The 15,431-nt window shown below is 41.3% G+C and overlaps 1 protein-coding gene across 6 annotated transcripts in view; it reads right to left on the bottom strand.

Annotated features, from left to right (window-relative positions):
* Ros1 (ROS proto-oncogene 1, receptor tyrosine kinase) overlaps nt 1-15,431 on the bottom strand; it is a 151,348-nt gene that overhangs the window by 46,175 nt on the left and 89,742 nt on the right. For all 6 annotated transcript variants that reach the window (XM_008772862.4, XM_039098447.2, XM_039098445.2 and 3 more), the window contains 2 exon segments: nt 7,333-7,532; nt 5,762-5,906 (listed from right to left, as the gene is read on the bottom strand). In XM_008772862.4, coding sequence (XP_008771084.1) covers nt 5,762-5,906; nt 7,333-7,532 — 345 coding nt within the window.

Here is a 15,431-nt window from a genome sequence, read left to right on the forward strand (position 1 = left end):
AGGCTTATAGGACAGTCTAGCCACTGTCAGAAATAGCAGAACAAAGTAACACTAGAGATAATCTGATGGCGAGAGGCAAGCGCAGGAACCCAAGCAACAGAAACCAAGACTATATGGCATCATCGGAGCCTAATTCTCCCACCAAAGCAAACACGGAATATCCAAACACACCAGAAAAGCAAGATCTAGTTTCAAAATCATATTTGATCATGATGCTGGAGGACTTCAAGAAAGACGTGAAGAACTCCGTTAGAGAGACACAGGAAAACATTAATAAACAAGTAGAAGCCTACAGAGAGGAATCGCAAAAATCCCTGAAAGAATTCCAGGAAAACACAATCAAACAGTTGAAGGAATTAAAAATGGAAATAGAAGCAATCAAGAAAGAACACATGGAAACAACCCTGGATATAGAAAACCAAAAGAAGAGACAAGGAGCTGTAGATACAAGCTTCACCAACAGAATACAAGAGATGGAAGAGAGAATATCAGGAGCAGAAGATTCCATAGAAATCATTGACTCAACTGTCAAAGATAATGTAAAGCGGAAAAAGCTACTGGTCCAAAACATACAGGAAATCCAGGACTCAATGAGAAGATCAAACCTAAGGATAATAGGTATAGAAGAGAGTGAAGACTCCCAGCTCAAAGGACCAGTAAATATCTTCAACAAAATCATAGAAGAAAACTTCCCTAACCTAAAAAAAGAGATACCCATAGACATACAAGAAGCCTACAGAACTCCAAATAGATTGGACCAGAAAAGAAACACCTCCCGTCACATAATTGTCAAAACACCAAACGCACAAAATAAAGAAAGAATATTAAAAGCAGTAAGGGAAAAAGGTCAAGTAACATATAAAGGGAGACCTATCAGAATCACACCAGACTTCTCGCCAGAAACTATGAAGGCCAGAAGATCCTGGATTGATGTCATACAGACCCTAAGAGAACACAAATGCCAGCCCAGGTTACTGTATCCAGCAAAACTCTCAATTAACATTGATGGAGAAACCAAGATATTCCATGACAAAACCAAATTTACACAATATCTTTCTACAAATCCAGCACTACAAAGGATAATAAATGGTAAAGGCCAACATAAGGAGGCAAGCTATACCCTAGAAGAAGCAAGAAACTAATCGTCTTGGCAACAAAACAAAGAGAATGAAAGCACACAAACATAACCTCACATCCAAATATGAATATTAAGGGAAACAATAATCACTATTCCTTAATATCATTCAATATCAATGGCCTCAACTCCCCAATAAAAAGACATAGAAAACAAACTGGATACACAACGAGGACCCTGCATTCTGCTGCCTACAGGAAACACACCTCAGAGACAAAGACAGACACTACCTCAGAGTGAAAGGCTGGAAAACAACTTTCCAAGCAAATGGTCAGAAGAAGCAAGCTGGAGTAGCCATTCTAATATCAAATAAAATCAATTTCCAACTAAAAGTCATCAAAAAAGATAAGGAAGGACACTTCATATTCATCAAAGGAAAAATCCACCAAGATGAACTCTCAATCCTAAATATCTATGCCCCAAATACAAGGGCACCTACATACGTAAAAGAAACCTTACTAAAGCTCAAAACACACATTGGACCTCACACAATAATAGTGGGAGATTTCAACAGCCCACTCTCATCAATGGACAGATCATGGAAACAGAAATTAAACAGTGATGTCGACAGACTAAGAGAAGTCATGAGCCAAATGGACTTAACGGATATTTATAGAACATTCTACCCTAAAGCAAAAGGATATACCTTCTTCTCAGCTCCTCATGGTACTTTCTCCAAAATTGACCATATAATTGGTCAAAAAATGGGCCTCAACAGGTACAGAAAGATAGAAATAATCCCATGCGTGCTATCGGACCACCACGGCCTAAAACTGGTCTTCAATAACAATAAGGGAAGAATGCCCACATATACGTGGAAATTGAACAATGCTCTACTCAATGATAACCTGGTCAAGGAAGAAATAAAGAAAGAAATTAAAAACTTTTTAGAATTTAATGAAAATGAAGATACAACATACTCAAACTTATGGGACACAATGAAAGCTGTGCTAAGAGGAAAACTCATAGCGCTGAGTGCCTGCAGAAAGAAACAGGAAAGAGCATATGTCAGCAGCTTGACAGCACACCTAAAAGCTCTAGAACAAAAAGAAGCAAATACACCCAGGAGGAGTAGAAGGCAGGAAATAATCAAACTCAGAGCTGAAATCAACCCAGTAGAAACAAAAAGGACCATAGAAAGAATCAACAGAACCAAAAGTTGGTTCTTTGAGAAAATCAACAAGATAGATAAACCCTTAGCCAGACTAACGAGAGGACCCAGAGAGTGCGTCCAAATTAACAAAATCAGAAATGAAAAGGGAGACATAACTACAGATTCAGAGGAAATTCAAAAAATCATCAGATCTTACTATAAAAACCTATATTCAACAAAATTTGAAAATCTTCAGGAAATGGACAATTTCCTAGACAGATACCAGGTATCGAAGTTAAATCAGGAACAGATAAACCAGTTAAACAACCCCATAACTCCTAAGGAAATAGAAGCAGTCATTAAAGGTCTCCCAACCAAAAAGAGCCCAGGTCCAGACGGGTTTAGTGCAGAATTCTATCAAACCTTCATAGAAGACCTCATACCAATATTATCCAAACTATTCCACAAAATTGAAACAGATGGAGCCCTACCGAATTCCTTCTACGAAGCCACAATTACTCTTATACCTAAACCACACAAAGACACAACAAAGAAAGAGAACTTCAGACCAATTTCCCTTATGAATATCGACGCAAAAATACTCAATAAAATTCTGGCAAACCGAATTCAAGAGCACATCAAAACAATCATCCACCATGATCAAGTAGGCTTCATCCCAGGCATGCAGGGATGGTTTAATATACGGAAAACCATCAACGTGATCCATCATATAAACAAACTGAAAGAACAGAACCACATGATCATTTCATTAGATGCTGAGAAAGCATTTGACAAAATTCAACACCCCTTCATGATAAAAGTCCTGGAAAGAATAGGAATTCAAGGCCCATACCTAAACATAGTAAAAGCCATATACAGCAAACCAGTTGCTAACATTAAACTAAATGGAGAGAAACTTGAAGCAATCCCACTAAAATCAGGGACTAGACAAGGCTGCCCACTCTCTCCCTACTTATTCAATATAGTTCTTGAAGTTCTAGCCAGAGCAATCAGACAACAAAAGGAGATCAAAGGGATACAGATCGGAAAAGAAGAGGTCAAAATATCACTATTTGCAGATGACATGATAGTATATTTAAGTGATCCCAAAAGTTCCACCAGAGAACTACTAAAGCTGATAAACAACTTCAGCAAAGTGGCTGGGTATAAAATTAACTCAAATAAATCAGTTGCCTTCCTCTATACAAAAGAGAAACAAGCCGAGAAAGAAATTAGGGAAACGACACCCTTCATAATAGACCCAAATAATATAAAGTACCTCGGTGTGACTTTAACCAAGCAAGTAAAAGATCTGTACAATAAGAACTTCAAGACACTGAGGAAAGAAATTGAAGAAGACCTCAGAAGATGGAAAGATCTCCCATGCTCATGGATTGGCAGGATTAATATAGTAAAAATGGCCATTTTACCAAAAGCAATCTACAGATTCAATGCAATCCCCATCAAAATACCAATCCAATTCTTCAAAGAGTTAGACAGAACAATTTGCAAATTCATCTGGAATAACAAAAAACCCAGGATAGCTAAAGCTATCCTCAACAATAAAAAGACTTCAGGGGGAATCCCTGCACTCAAGCACTATTACAGAGCAATAGTGATAAAAACTGCATGGTATTGGTACAGAGACAGACAGGTAGACCAATGGAACAGAATTGAAGACCCAGAAATGAACCCACACACCTATGGTCACTTGATTTTTGACAAAGGTGCCAAAACCATCAAATGGAAAAAAGATAGCATTTTCAGCAAATGGTGCTGGTTCAACTGGAGGTCAACATGTAGAAGAATGCAGATCGATCCATGCTTATCACCCTGTTCAAAGCTTAAGTCCAAGTGGATCAAGGACCTCCACATCAAACCAGATACACTCAAACTAATAGAAGAAAAACTAGGGCAGCATCTCGAACACATGGGCACTGGAGAAAATTTCCTGAACAAAACACCAATGGCTTATGCTCTAAGATCAAGAATGGACAAATGGGATCTCATAAAACTGCAAAGCTTCTGTAAGGCAAAGGACACTGTGGTTAGGACAAAACGGCAACCAACAGATTGGGAAAAGATCTTTACCAATCCTACAACAGATAGAGGCCTTATATCCAAAATATACAAAGAACTCAAGAAGTTAGACCGCAGGGAGACAAATAACCCTATTAAAAAATGGGGTTCAGAGCTAAACAAAGAATTCACAGCTGAGGAATGCCGAATGGCTGAGAAACACCTAAAGAAATGTTCAACATCTTTAGTCATAAGGGAAGTGCAAATCAAAACAACCCTGAGATTTCACCTCACACCAGTGAGAATGGCTAAGATCAAAAACTCAGGTGACAGCAGATGCTGGCGAGGATGCAGAGAAAGAGGAACACTCCTCCATTGTTGGTGGGATTGCAGACTGGTACAACCATTCTGGAAATCAGTCTGGAGGTTCCTCAGAAAATTGGACATTGAACTGCCTGAGGATCCAGCTATACCTCTCTTGGGCATATACCCAAAAGATGCCCCAACATATAAAAAAGACACGTGCTGCACTATGTTCATCGCAGCCTTATTTATAATAGCCAGAAGCTGGAAAGAACCCAGATGCCCTTCAACAGAGGAATGGATACAGAAAATGTGGTACATCTACACAATGGAATATTACTCAGCTATCAAAACAATGACTTTATGAAATTCGTAGGCAAATGGTCATCCTGAGTGAGCTAACCCAATCACAGAAAAACACACATGGTATGCACTCATTGATAAGTGGCTATTAGCCCAAGTGCTTGAATTACCCTAGATGCCTAGAACAAACGAAACTCAAGACGGATGATCAAAATGTGAATGCTTCACTCCTTCTTTAAAAGGAGAACAAGAATACCCTTGGTAGGGAATAGAGGGGCAAAGATTAAAACAGACACAGAAGGAACACCCATTCAGAGCCTGACCCACATGTGGCCCATGCATATACAGCCATCCAATTAGACAAGATGGATGAAGCATAGAAGTGCAGGCCGACAGGAGCTGGATGTAGATCTCTCCTGAGAGACACAGCCAGAATACAACAAACACAGAGGCGTATGCCAGCAGCAAACCACTGAATTGAGAACAGGACCCCCGTTGAAGGAATCAGAGAAAGAACTGGAAGAGCTTGAAGGGGCTTGAGACCCCATATGTACAACAATGCCAAGCAACCAGAGCTTCCAGGGACTAAGCCACTACCTAAAGACTATACATGGACTGACCCTGGACTCTGACCTCATAGGTAGCAATGAATATCCTAGTAAGAGCACCAATGGAAGGGGAAGCCCTGGGTCCTGCTAAGACTGAACCCCCAGTGAACGTGATTGTTGGGGGAGGGCGGCAATGGGGGGAGGATGGGGAGGGGAACACCCATAAAGAAGGGGAGGGGGAGGGGGATGTTTGCCCGGAAACCAGGAAAGGGAATAACACTCGAAATGTATATAAGAAATACTCAAGTTAAAAAAAAAAAAAAAGAAGTCCAAATTAGAAACCCACAACCCACAACTCACCTCCACTTTTAGTTTTTCCTTGAATCTCTTTTCCCAGAGAGAGATGTTCTAAAGGATCAGAATAATAGTTCTTCACAGCTATCTGAATCACGTATGTTGAAAATGGCTGCAGACCTTCAATCCGGGCTACATTCTCCTGTGATTCCTGTCAGTGAATTTTTCGTTAAGTATTCAAATCTTGTATTTCATATAAATGACTGGAAGAGTTATTCTGGACTGTTTGTGATACTGCTCTCTTTAACCGACTTGACTTGTTTACTATATCCATGCATTAGTGACAGATGAGTTGCTTCAAGGCAACTCTTGGCAAACGTGGAATGACTCACCACCCAAGGCAGTGAGATCCAGAAGAGAAAGAGCACTTCATTCTCATTGCCTCACAATATGGGATTGTCAGTTTGCAAACTTATGTGAACATAATAAGAGATCAAATAAAGGCGTTTAAGCTTTGTCAGAAATCAAGTCTAATGGACTGAACAACACCCTGGAGTCTCTGGTTCTCAACGCTGCCTGTGCTTTAGAATCCTCCAAGAAGGTTTCTGAATACACGCTTTGGTACCACCCTTGGCAATTCCGACTGAGTGGTCTTGTCTGAAGCCAAGGTTAAGAGCCACTGACTTATACCTTTCTTAATCAATTTGCAGTCAGGAAACTATAGTTGGTCTGATACCAAAAATGTCCTGCACCACAACATAACTTGTTTAGCATAATATACACTCTGTGGCAACACACAGTATCTAATGCCTAAAGCTGATGATCCACTTGCCTTCTTTGAATTGGTTAAATAAATCAGGTACAAGGCAAAACATTGGACACAGATTATCCCATTACCCTAGTGACCAAACACCAAGCAAATACACTGGTATTGAGGTAAATAGTGACAATTCATTCATCCAAGAAATAGCTACACCCAGGCACAGTGATATATGCTTGTAATGTCATGAGTCCAGAGGCGGGGCGTGTGCACTCAAGGCCAGCCTGGGTTATGTGGTTATTTTTCTGCCAGCTAGGACTATCAGGTAAAATGATGTGTCAAAGAGACAGAGAGAAACAGCGAGTGCACTGTCTACTGTATGTCTACTATTCCACACAACTAGGGAAACAATGGTAGATCAAAAGCAGATGGGAGTCCATAGATACATTACACAACACACAGAACAGATAGACAAAAATATGATTTATATTTCATATTAGATAAGTATTATAAAAGGACACAAAATAGTCACATTGCCCCTGCCTGACTTGATCCTTGGCTCGCTCATTTAATGACTAGCTCATAGGAACAGGCTCTATCCTCTTGGGGACAATTGGGGAGGAGAATAAACTTTGTTCTCTCGGGACCTGCAAGAAACTTTTGCCATGACAACCCATAACTAGTGTTAATAAGTTTCCATAATATTTAACTTACTCCCAGGCAAGAAGGCTAGAAACCAGTATGCTCTGATCAGTCATCGGCTGGAAGAAGTTGTTTTAAAAAAGAAGTTTCAAATGTCTTTTTCAGCACATGGTTGAAAGGGTTACATCAAAAAAGAGCATCTTATAAAGACAAAAGCAGCCAGCGTCAGGCTTACCAACATGTTGTGTTTCCTGTCAGAGCTGTTTGCCCTATTAGCCTCCATATAGTAAACCAGGTATGTTGACGTGGGAGTGGTAATTCCATGCCACGTGAGGTTTGTCTTGACTGGAGGTAACTTGAGAATGAGGCTGGTGTTGGTGGCATTCAATATACTTGCTTCTACCATATTGGAAGCTACAGACAGATATGCTTTATCTAAAATAATAAGAAAAAAGAAGGAATAGCAGGTTTATCTAACAAGGATAATAGCAAATGTTAGAAACAAATTTGTGGAGTAAACAGAACTTTAAATTGAAATGCTAAATATGAAATACTTTTGATATTGTACCTACTTTGAGAACCCGGCTTTGGCAAACTATCCTAGATCTTCCCCCAGTGTATTCCTCCTGTTCTCTACACTCACATTTCTCATGTTTAGGACAGCATAACCAGAGGAAACTCATTTTCTGAAGTTCAGTTGCAGCTAAGACAGTCATGAGGCACAATCTTGGCAGGCGTCTACTGTGTGAAGCCTCCAAAGTGACTTTGCCTCCCTGATAATGAAGGGCAAGTATTCTGTAAGACATCCCTGACCCTCACTGTCTCCCTGTCTAAGACACAGCCACCAAATCACTAGGAGCAGGAGCAATCTTGTAAGAACTTACTAGAATACATGCTAGCAAAGATTGGGGCTGGCTGGCATGGTGGCACATGGCTGTAATAACAGCACTTGGGACGCAGAAGCTCAAGAGGGTCAACGGTTTGATGCTAACATTTGCGTACGACATGTTGTCGCACTCTTAAATGCACTGTAGCTGTGACCACATGCGCATCATCACCACAACATTTGAGATGTTGACACTCTGTCATTAAAGTGGGAGAGGCTCACAGGGTCTCTATACAGATTTATATGTAAATAATGATTGGTGAGGAAGACATATTTTCTTCAGTGATATGTATGGTCACTGGTAAGTATACATGCTTTTGTAAATAAATTCTGATGCATATAACTGTCAATAACACTAATGAAATCCATTAGTTTATAAAAAATAAAATAAAGACAGGTAAGTAGAAAATAGTGTCTTGGTTCTGGCAAGATGGCATAGTGGGTAAGGGAACTTCCTACAAACCTGACCACCTGAGTTAGATCCCCAGAATCTACAGTAGAAGAGAAAGGACTCCTAAAAATTGTCCTCTGACATCTACAGACACATCACAGCAAGTATGCACCTGCGCACACACACACACACACACACACACACACACACACACACACACACACACAGAGTAAATAAAAAATCTTTTAAAAATTATATGAAATAGTAGAAGTGTGGCTAGACAAAGAGTAAGACTATTGGCAAGGCTGAAAGACTAGGAGCAGGAAATGATGATCAGAATATGATGTATGTGTATAAAAATGCCATAATGCAGCCCATTGCTAGGTACAATTAATATATGCTAATAAAAACATTAAAATAAAAAAAGAGCTTGAGGTCAGCTCGGATGACATAATGGGTTCAAGACTAACTTCAAGTATCTAGACAGACCATGTGTCAAAAAACAACAAAAAAAGTAGGAAAAACAGAAGTCAAGGTCCTGGCATGAGAGAGTACCTATGTATAACACCCATCCAGATAGGTCATTCCCCGAACAAACTGAGGGAGCAGTGGCCACACAGACTACATAGAAAGGAATGAAGGTTTCATTTCTTCTAGTTTGTGGCTGCTACTGTGAGGAAACACTAAGCAACAGAAACTTCTGAGGTGGAAGAGATTTACTTCAGTTTACAGCCTATAGTCCACCATCAAGGGAAACCAAGGCAGAAACACGGAGCCAACTGCATGTATTAATACTGTTTGGTGGCTTGAACCTCATGGGTATCTCAATCTACTTTCCTATATAGCCCAGGACCACCTGCCCAGGGGTAGCATTCCCACAGTGGACTAAACCTTTTTACAATGATCATTAATGGAGAGAATACCCCACAGACATGCCAACCTCTCAGGCTTTTAGAGTTTTAGGCAATTCCTCAGTCGAGTTTCCATCTTCTTAGTGACATTGTGTTAAGTTGAAATAAACTAACCAGCAGAATTGACCCCCCTTGTCAAATTGATGTACAAACACATCATTATCAAATCATAACCGTCCCTTTCTTGTTTGTCCCCGAGATCTCATGTGACTATAACAGCATAAAGCATGGCCTACATTTTAAAAGCTCCACTGTGGGATGATGTCATCACACAGGTGAGGGGCAGGTACAAGGTAGAAAGAGGCCTGTCACTGGATGAGAAGGAAGGATGGGCGGGAGAAAAGTTTGAAGGAAGAGGAGGAGACTGGAATGGTAAGGAGAGAGGAGAGAGAGAGAGAGAAGCGGTGGCAGGACGATGGAGGCTGATGTAAAGATCTCGCTCCAAGTATTTACAGGTTGTTATCTATGTTCCGAAGGGATGGATGGTATCGGGCTTTGTATGTTTAAGTGGGCAATTATATCTTAGCAATTGGATCTAAGATTATTGTGTTGTGTGTTCTTTTATGTGAGGGTTTGAGTGTAGGAAAGTGTACGGCCACTGGAGACACTGGGCCACTGAGGAGTTGGGATGTGTTTCCGCCAAGATATCTAGCAGATATCTTGGGGCACCGCGGTGCTGGACCTAGCAAGATAAAAGACAACAATACCTTTTTTAATTTTTTATATTTTACAACACTCCACAGTCTTTTAAAATGAGTGATTTGAAAGTTTAACTTCTCTTTTTAAAAAAAAAAAGTCAAAAGTCTCTGAACTGTGAACTTTTGTAGAAATCAAAAACAAATACTTGGTCCAAAAGGAAAGAACCAGAGCATTAAAACAATTACGTCAAACAAAACCAGCAGGAAATCCACTCCTATACCTTCATGTCCAGCATGTAGGACTCATCCTGGATCTTCTGGCTCCAAAGGGCTTGAGCAGCCCCACCTCTCTGGCTCTGCCCTCCATAGCACACACATAGGCTGAGACCAGCTTCAGCCTACATATGACACAGTTAGTGGTGGTCGTCCCCACTGCAACTAAGGCTGCACCTCCACCAGTAGCACTCTGGGTCTCTGTGTCACATGACCAAGCCTCATCTGCTGATTTGTTTTCTCCTTGTAGCTTGCTCAACCTCCTTTCTTATATAAGGATCACCTACCCAGGAGAGGCATTGCCTATAGTGTGCAAGGCCATCCCACATCAATCACCGATCAAGAAAATGCCCCATAGGCACATCCACAAGCCAATCCGAGAGAGGCAGTTCCTCAAGATTAAAGCTTCCCCATCCCAAGTGACTTTCATTAATATGGGTCAGGTCGAAATACACTAACCAGCACATCATTGATGCCTCTAAAGCCATGTTTCTGTCATAGGCAGCTGACTGTAATTCTGATACACTCACCTGATAAGTACCATGGAAACTGTCTTCTGAAACCCATCATTGTTATGCAAAGTGCCAACCACTGCAAATTTCAGTTTATCTGAAACCTAACCACTCCTTGGCCCATTGTCTGCTGGAGTTTACAATGACATCTCCTCTCTGTCTAGACTCTTGACTTTGCAAAGTTACGCTTTATTCTGCTCACTTTGCACTGTCTGCAAGCTATGCTGGGTTTCCGCCTGTCTGCACCGTGGTGCAGGATCCCTCCACTGTCTGGAATGATCTTCTTCATGCATCGTATCTCCCAGGAAGCCCTGCCCATGCCTTAATGCGGGGGAGAGCATTACCTCTGTGTCCCCATCACAAACCTGCTGCCTTCCACCATGACACCAGACACGTTCATTTTTAGTTCGATGCCGTATTGCTTATCCACCAGGAGAATGTGGCGCTTCAGAACCTCAGATGGGCTTGCCCAGAGTCCCAGAAGAGAGTGACACATTGTAGCTACAATCTTTACTAATTGGTGCTTGCACACTCTAAATGCATCCCTTACATCTAACAAGAAAGTTAGGAATGTCTAAGCACCAAATACTTGACAGAGCCCACCCCGCCATTTCCTTGAGACAATGATTCCAGTTCTTCTAGAGAGACAGTTACTTAGTTCACAACTATTTACATATCATTCCACCTCCTCAGGTTCCGCATTTCAAATGACTGTTATCTATTATTCTAGATCATAAGCTGTTGGGAAATGACCCTAATGAGGAGATTCCAGTTATGGCTTCCAAAGCGAGCAAAGCATGCTCAGCTAGACCTACACTTTGATTCCTGGGAAGAGGGAGTGCACAAGAGCCTGTGAGTCTAACTTTGAGGGCACTGGGAAGGCCTAGGGATTTGGAAAGAGATCATTTCGCCAATGCCACAGAAGGGCCACTCTTTGGTTACATGATGCCATTCATTTGTGCTGATTTCCGGTCTAAATAAACAATGGGATCCCCAGATTAGGAAAAGTGAGGCAAAAAATTTTACCCAAAGATTAATGTTATTTGTTTTTAATTTAACTAATATGGTAGGTATATTGAAATGTTAGAATTGTCACTTGGTACAGAAGGAAAGATTTCACTCCCTGTCCACACACACCCCCATCTCCCTGCTATTGTTCCGTTTTTCCAATCCTGCACATTTTGAAGATGCTGTCTCAGGAGCAAAGAAACTAGTAATGGCCTGAAGTCTCCAGCAGATGGGAGTAAAGCACTCTTCCCTAACGGACCTACAGCTTGGTAAAGAGGAAGCCTCTTTCTACACTAATGATAGCATCTCGGACGCTAATGAGTTTCTGTAATGAAACCCTCACGCTACCCTTAGGGCCTTTTCTGTTAGGTATGCGTTGGGGCTGTTATTCAACGTCGAACAGAGGCTGCATCTCGTTTTATTTCCTTTTTTCCTGATGCACATTTGGTTGCTTTATTTTCTTGTCTAACCAGAAACGTACACTGTACTATTTATTCTGTGCTACAATTTGCTCTTCCACATGACATACAGAGCCCAGCTGTGTAATTGAGAACATGTAACTGTCACGCCGACAAAATTTAATTGCTTGAATATTTAATTGTTTGGGTGGAGGCCTTAATTGGGTTGTTTTACTGATTGCTCACATATTTGTATCCACTTTTTCATTAGTTTATCTGTTCATTTTACTTCCTGATTGTAGCCCGCCCCCCCCCAAGTGGCCACCTCCTGTAGCCAGGCAGGAGGTCCATTGGAGAAGGGAGGACACCAACTGACCCACAAACCTTCAACCCAAAATTTATCCTGCCTGCAGGATGTGAGGGGATAAAGAAGAAGCAGAGGTTGAGGAAATAACCAACCAATGACTGGTCCAAAGTGAGACCCATCCCTTGGGAAAGAGCCAATCTTTGACATTATGTTATGCTTGCAGGCAAAAGCCTAGCATTTTCTTTTCTTAATCAACATTATTATCTAGTGCAGTTTGGGGTTTACAGTGGACTTTATATGAAGTAGGTGAGTTCTCTGATATATGTCCCAACAAATGCATAAACTCCCTCATTAACAATAACACCCCTCCGCAAAGCACCATCTGATTTACAGTCAAGAGCCTACTGGAAAAACGTTATTACCTGAAGGGCATAGTTTACATCCGGGCTTCTCTGTTGCACTGTGTGTTTGATGATTTAGAAAATGTCTTGTGGTATGGCCCCATTCTTATGGTATCCTACAGAGGCATAAACACACTCCGTGCTCAACCTATGCATCCCTTTCCCCTCAACCCCTAGCAACCACTGATTTCATTACTGCCTGTTTGTACTAGTTTGCTTCTTAGTTGCTATGAAAAAGGCTTACCAAAACTAACTTGGAAAAGAAAGGGTTATTGGCTTCAAGGATATACCCTGTTATTTGGGTATCTGTTACTTGGGGAAGCCACAGCAGAAATTGAAGCAAGAGACTGAAAAGGGACGCTCCTTACTGCCTTGCTTCCTCTGGCTTGCTCTCCTGCTTTCTTTATTCTTCCCAGACCCACCTGCCTAGGGATGGTGCCACCCACAGTGGGCTGGGCCCTTCTACATCAAATAGCAGTTAAGAAGATGCTAAGAATCTGGAACACATGGGCACTGGAAAATATTTCCTGAACAAAACACCAATGGCTTATGCTCTAAGATCAAGAATCGACAAATGGGATCTCATAAAACTGCAAAGCTTCTGTAAGGCAAAGGACACTGTGGTTAGGACAAAACGGCAACCAACAGATTGGGAAAAGATCTTTACCAATCCTACAACAGATAGAGGCCTTATATCCAAAATATACAAAGAACTCAAGAAGTTAGACCACAGGGAAACAAATAACCCTATTAAAAAATGGGGTTCAGAGCTAAACAGAGAATTCACAGCTGAGGAATGCCGAATGGCTAAGAAACACCTAAAGAAATGTTCAACATCTTTAGTCATAAGGGAAGTGCAAATCAAAACAACCCTGAGATTTCACCTCACACCAGTGAGAATGGCTAAGATCAAAAACTCAGGTGACTGCAAATGCTGGTGAGGATGCGGAGAAAGAGGAACGCTCCTCCATTGTTGGTGGGATTGCAGACTGGTAAAACCATTCTGGAAATCAGTCTGGAGGTTCCTCAGAAAATTGGACATTGAACTGCCTGAGGATCCAGCTATACCTCTCTTGGGCATATACCCAAAAGATGCACCAACATATAAAAAAGACACGTGCTGCACTATGTTCATCGCAGCCTTATTTATAATAGCCAGAAGCTGGAATGAACCCAGATGCCCTTCAACAGAGGAATGGATACAGAAAATGTGGTACATCTACACAATGAAATATTACTCAGCTATCAAAAACAATGACTTTATGAAATTCGTAGGCAAATGGTTGGAACTGGAAAATATCATCCTGAGTGAGGTAACCCAATCACAGAAAAACACACATGGTATGCACTCATTGATAAGTGGCTATTAGCCCAAATGCTTGAATTACCCTAGATGCCTAGAACAAATGAAACTCAAGACGGATGATCAAAATGTGAATGCTTCACTCCTTCTTTAAAAGGGGAACAAGAATACCCTTGTCAGGGAAGAGAGAGGCAAAGATTAAAACAGAGACTGAAGGAACACCCATTCAGAGCCTGCCCCACATGTGGCCCATACATATACAGCCACCCAATTAGACAAGATGGATGAAGCAAAGAAGTGCAGACCGACAGGAGCCGGATGTAGATCTCTCCTGAGAGACACAGCCAGAATACAGCAAATACAGAGGCGAATGCCAGCAGCAAACCACTGAACTGAGAATAGGACCCCCGTTGAAGGAATCAGAGAAAGAACTGGAAGAGATTGAAGGGGCTCGAGACCCCTTATGAACAACAATGCCAAGCAACCAGAGCTTCCAGGGACTAAGCCACTACCTAAAGACTATACATGGACTGACCCTGGACTGACCTCATAGGTAGCAATGAATATCCTAGTAAGAGCACCAGTGGAAGGGGAAGCCCTGGGTCCTGCTAAGACTGAACCCCCAGTGAACTAGACTATGGGGGGAGGGCGGCAATGGGGGGAGGATGGGGAGGGGAACACCCATAAAGAAGGGGAGGGGGAGGGATTAGGGGGATGTTTGCCTGGAAACCAGGAAAGGGAATAACACTGGAAATGTAAATAAGAAATACACAAGTTAGTAAAGAGAGAGAGAGAGAGAGAGAGAGAGAGAGAGAGAGAGAGAGAGAGGGAACACAACATAAAGGGAGCGAGATCTTATTTTCCATTGTAAAGGCACCATAACTGTTTACTAAGAATATTTATTCACATGACAATGACCACCACAACAAGAACAACAACAAAAGAACAGCTGCAGTACAGAATCCAAAATCGTGTCACAAATAAAAAATAAAGAAAAAAAAAAAAAGAACATGCTAAGAAACAGAAAAGGGGTGGGTCCAGATGGGAAACAACGTAGAGGGAGGGAAAATCATGATATTGAAAGTTTTTTTTTCTAACTTGTTAGAAATATTCTTCTTTCACTATTATATGACTTTTGTCCCTCTGTCAAAGATTTCCTTGACAGTATTTGTGAAGGTCTGTTTCCAAGCTATCTGGTTACACTATTGTTTACTTAGCTGTATTCACTGTCTTTCAATGCCTTAGGGCCTTGATAACTATAACTTTGTAGAAAGTCTTCAGTTTAGGTCATACTTATTGACTTTAC

The sequence above is a fragment of the Rattus norvegicus genome, chromosome 20 (assembly GCF_036323735.1).
Source record: "Rattus norvegicus strain BN/NHsdMcwi chromosome 20, GRCr8, whole genome shotgun sequence".
NCBI lineage: Eukaryota > Metazoa > Chordata > Mammalia > Rodentia > Muridae > Rattus > Rattus norvegicus.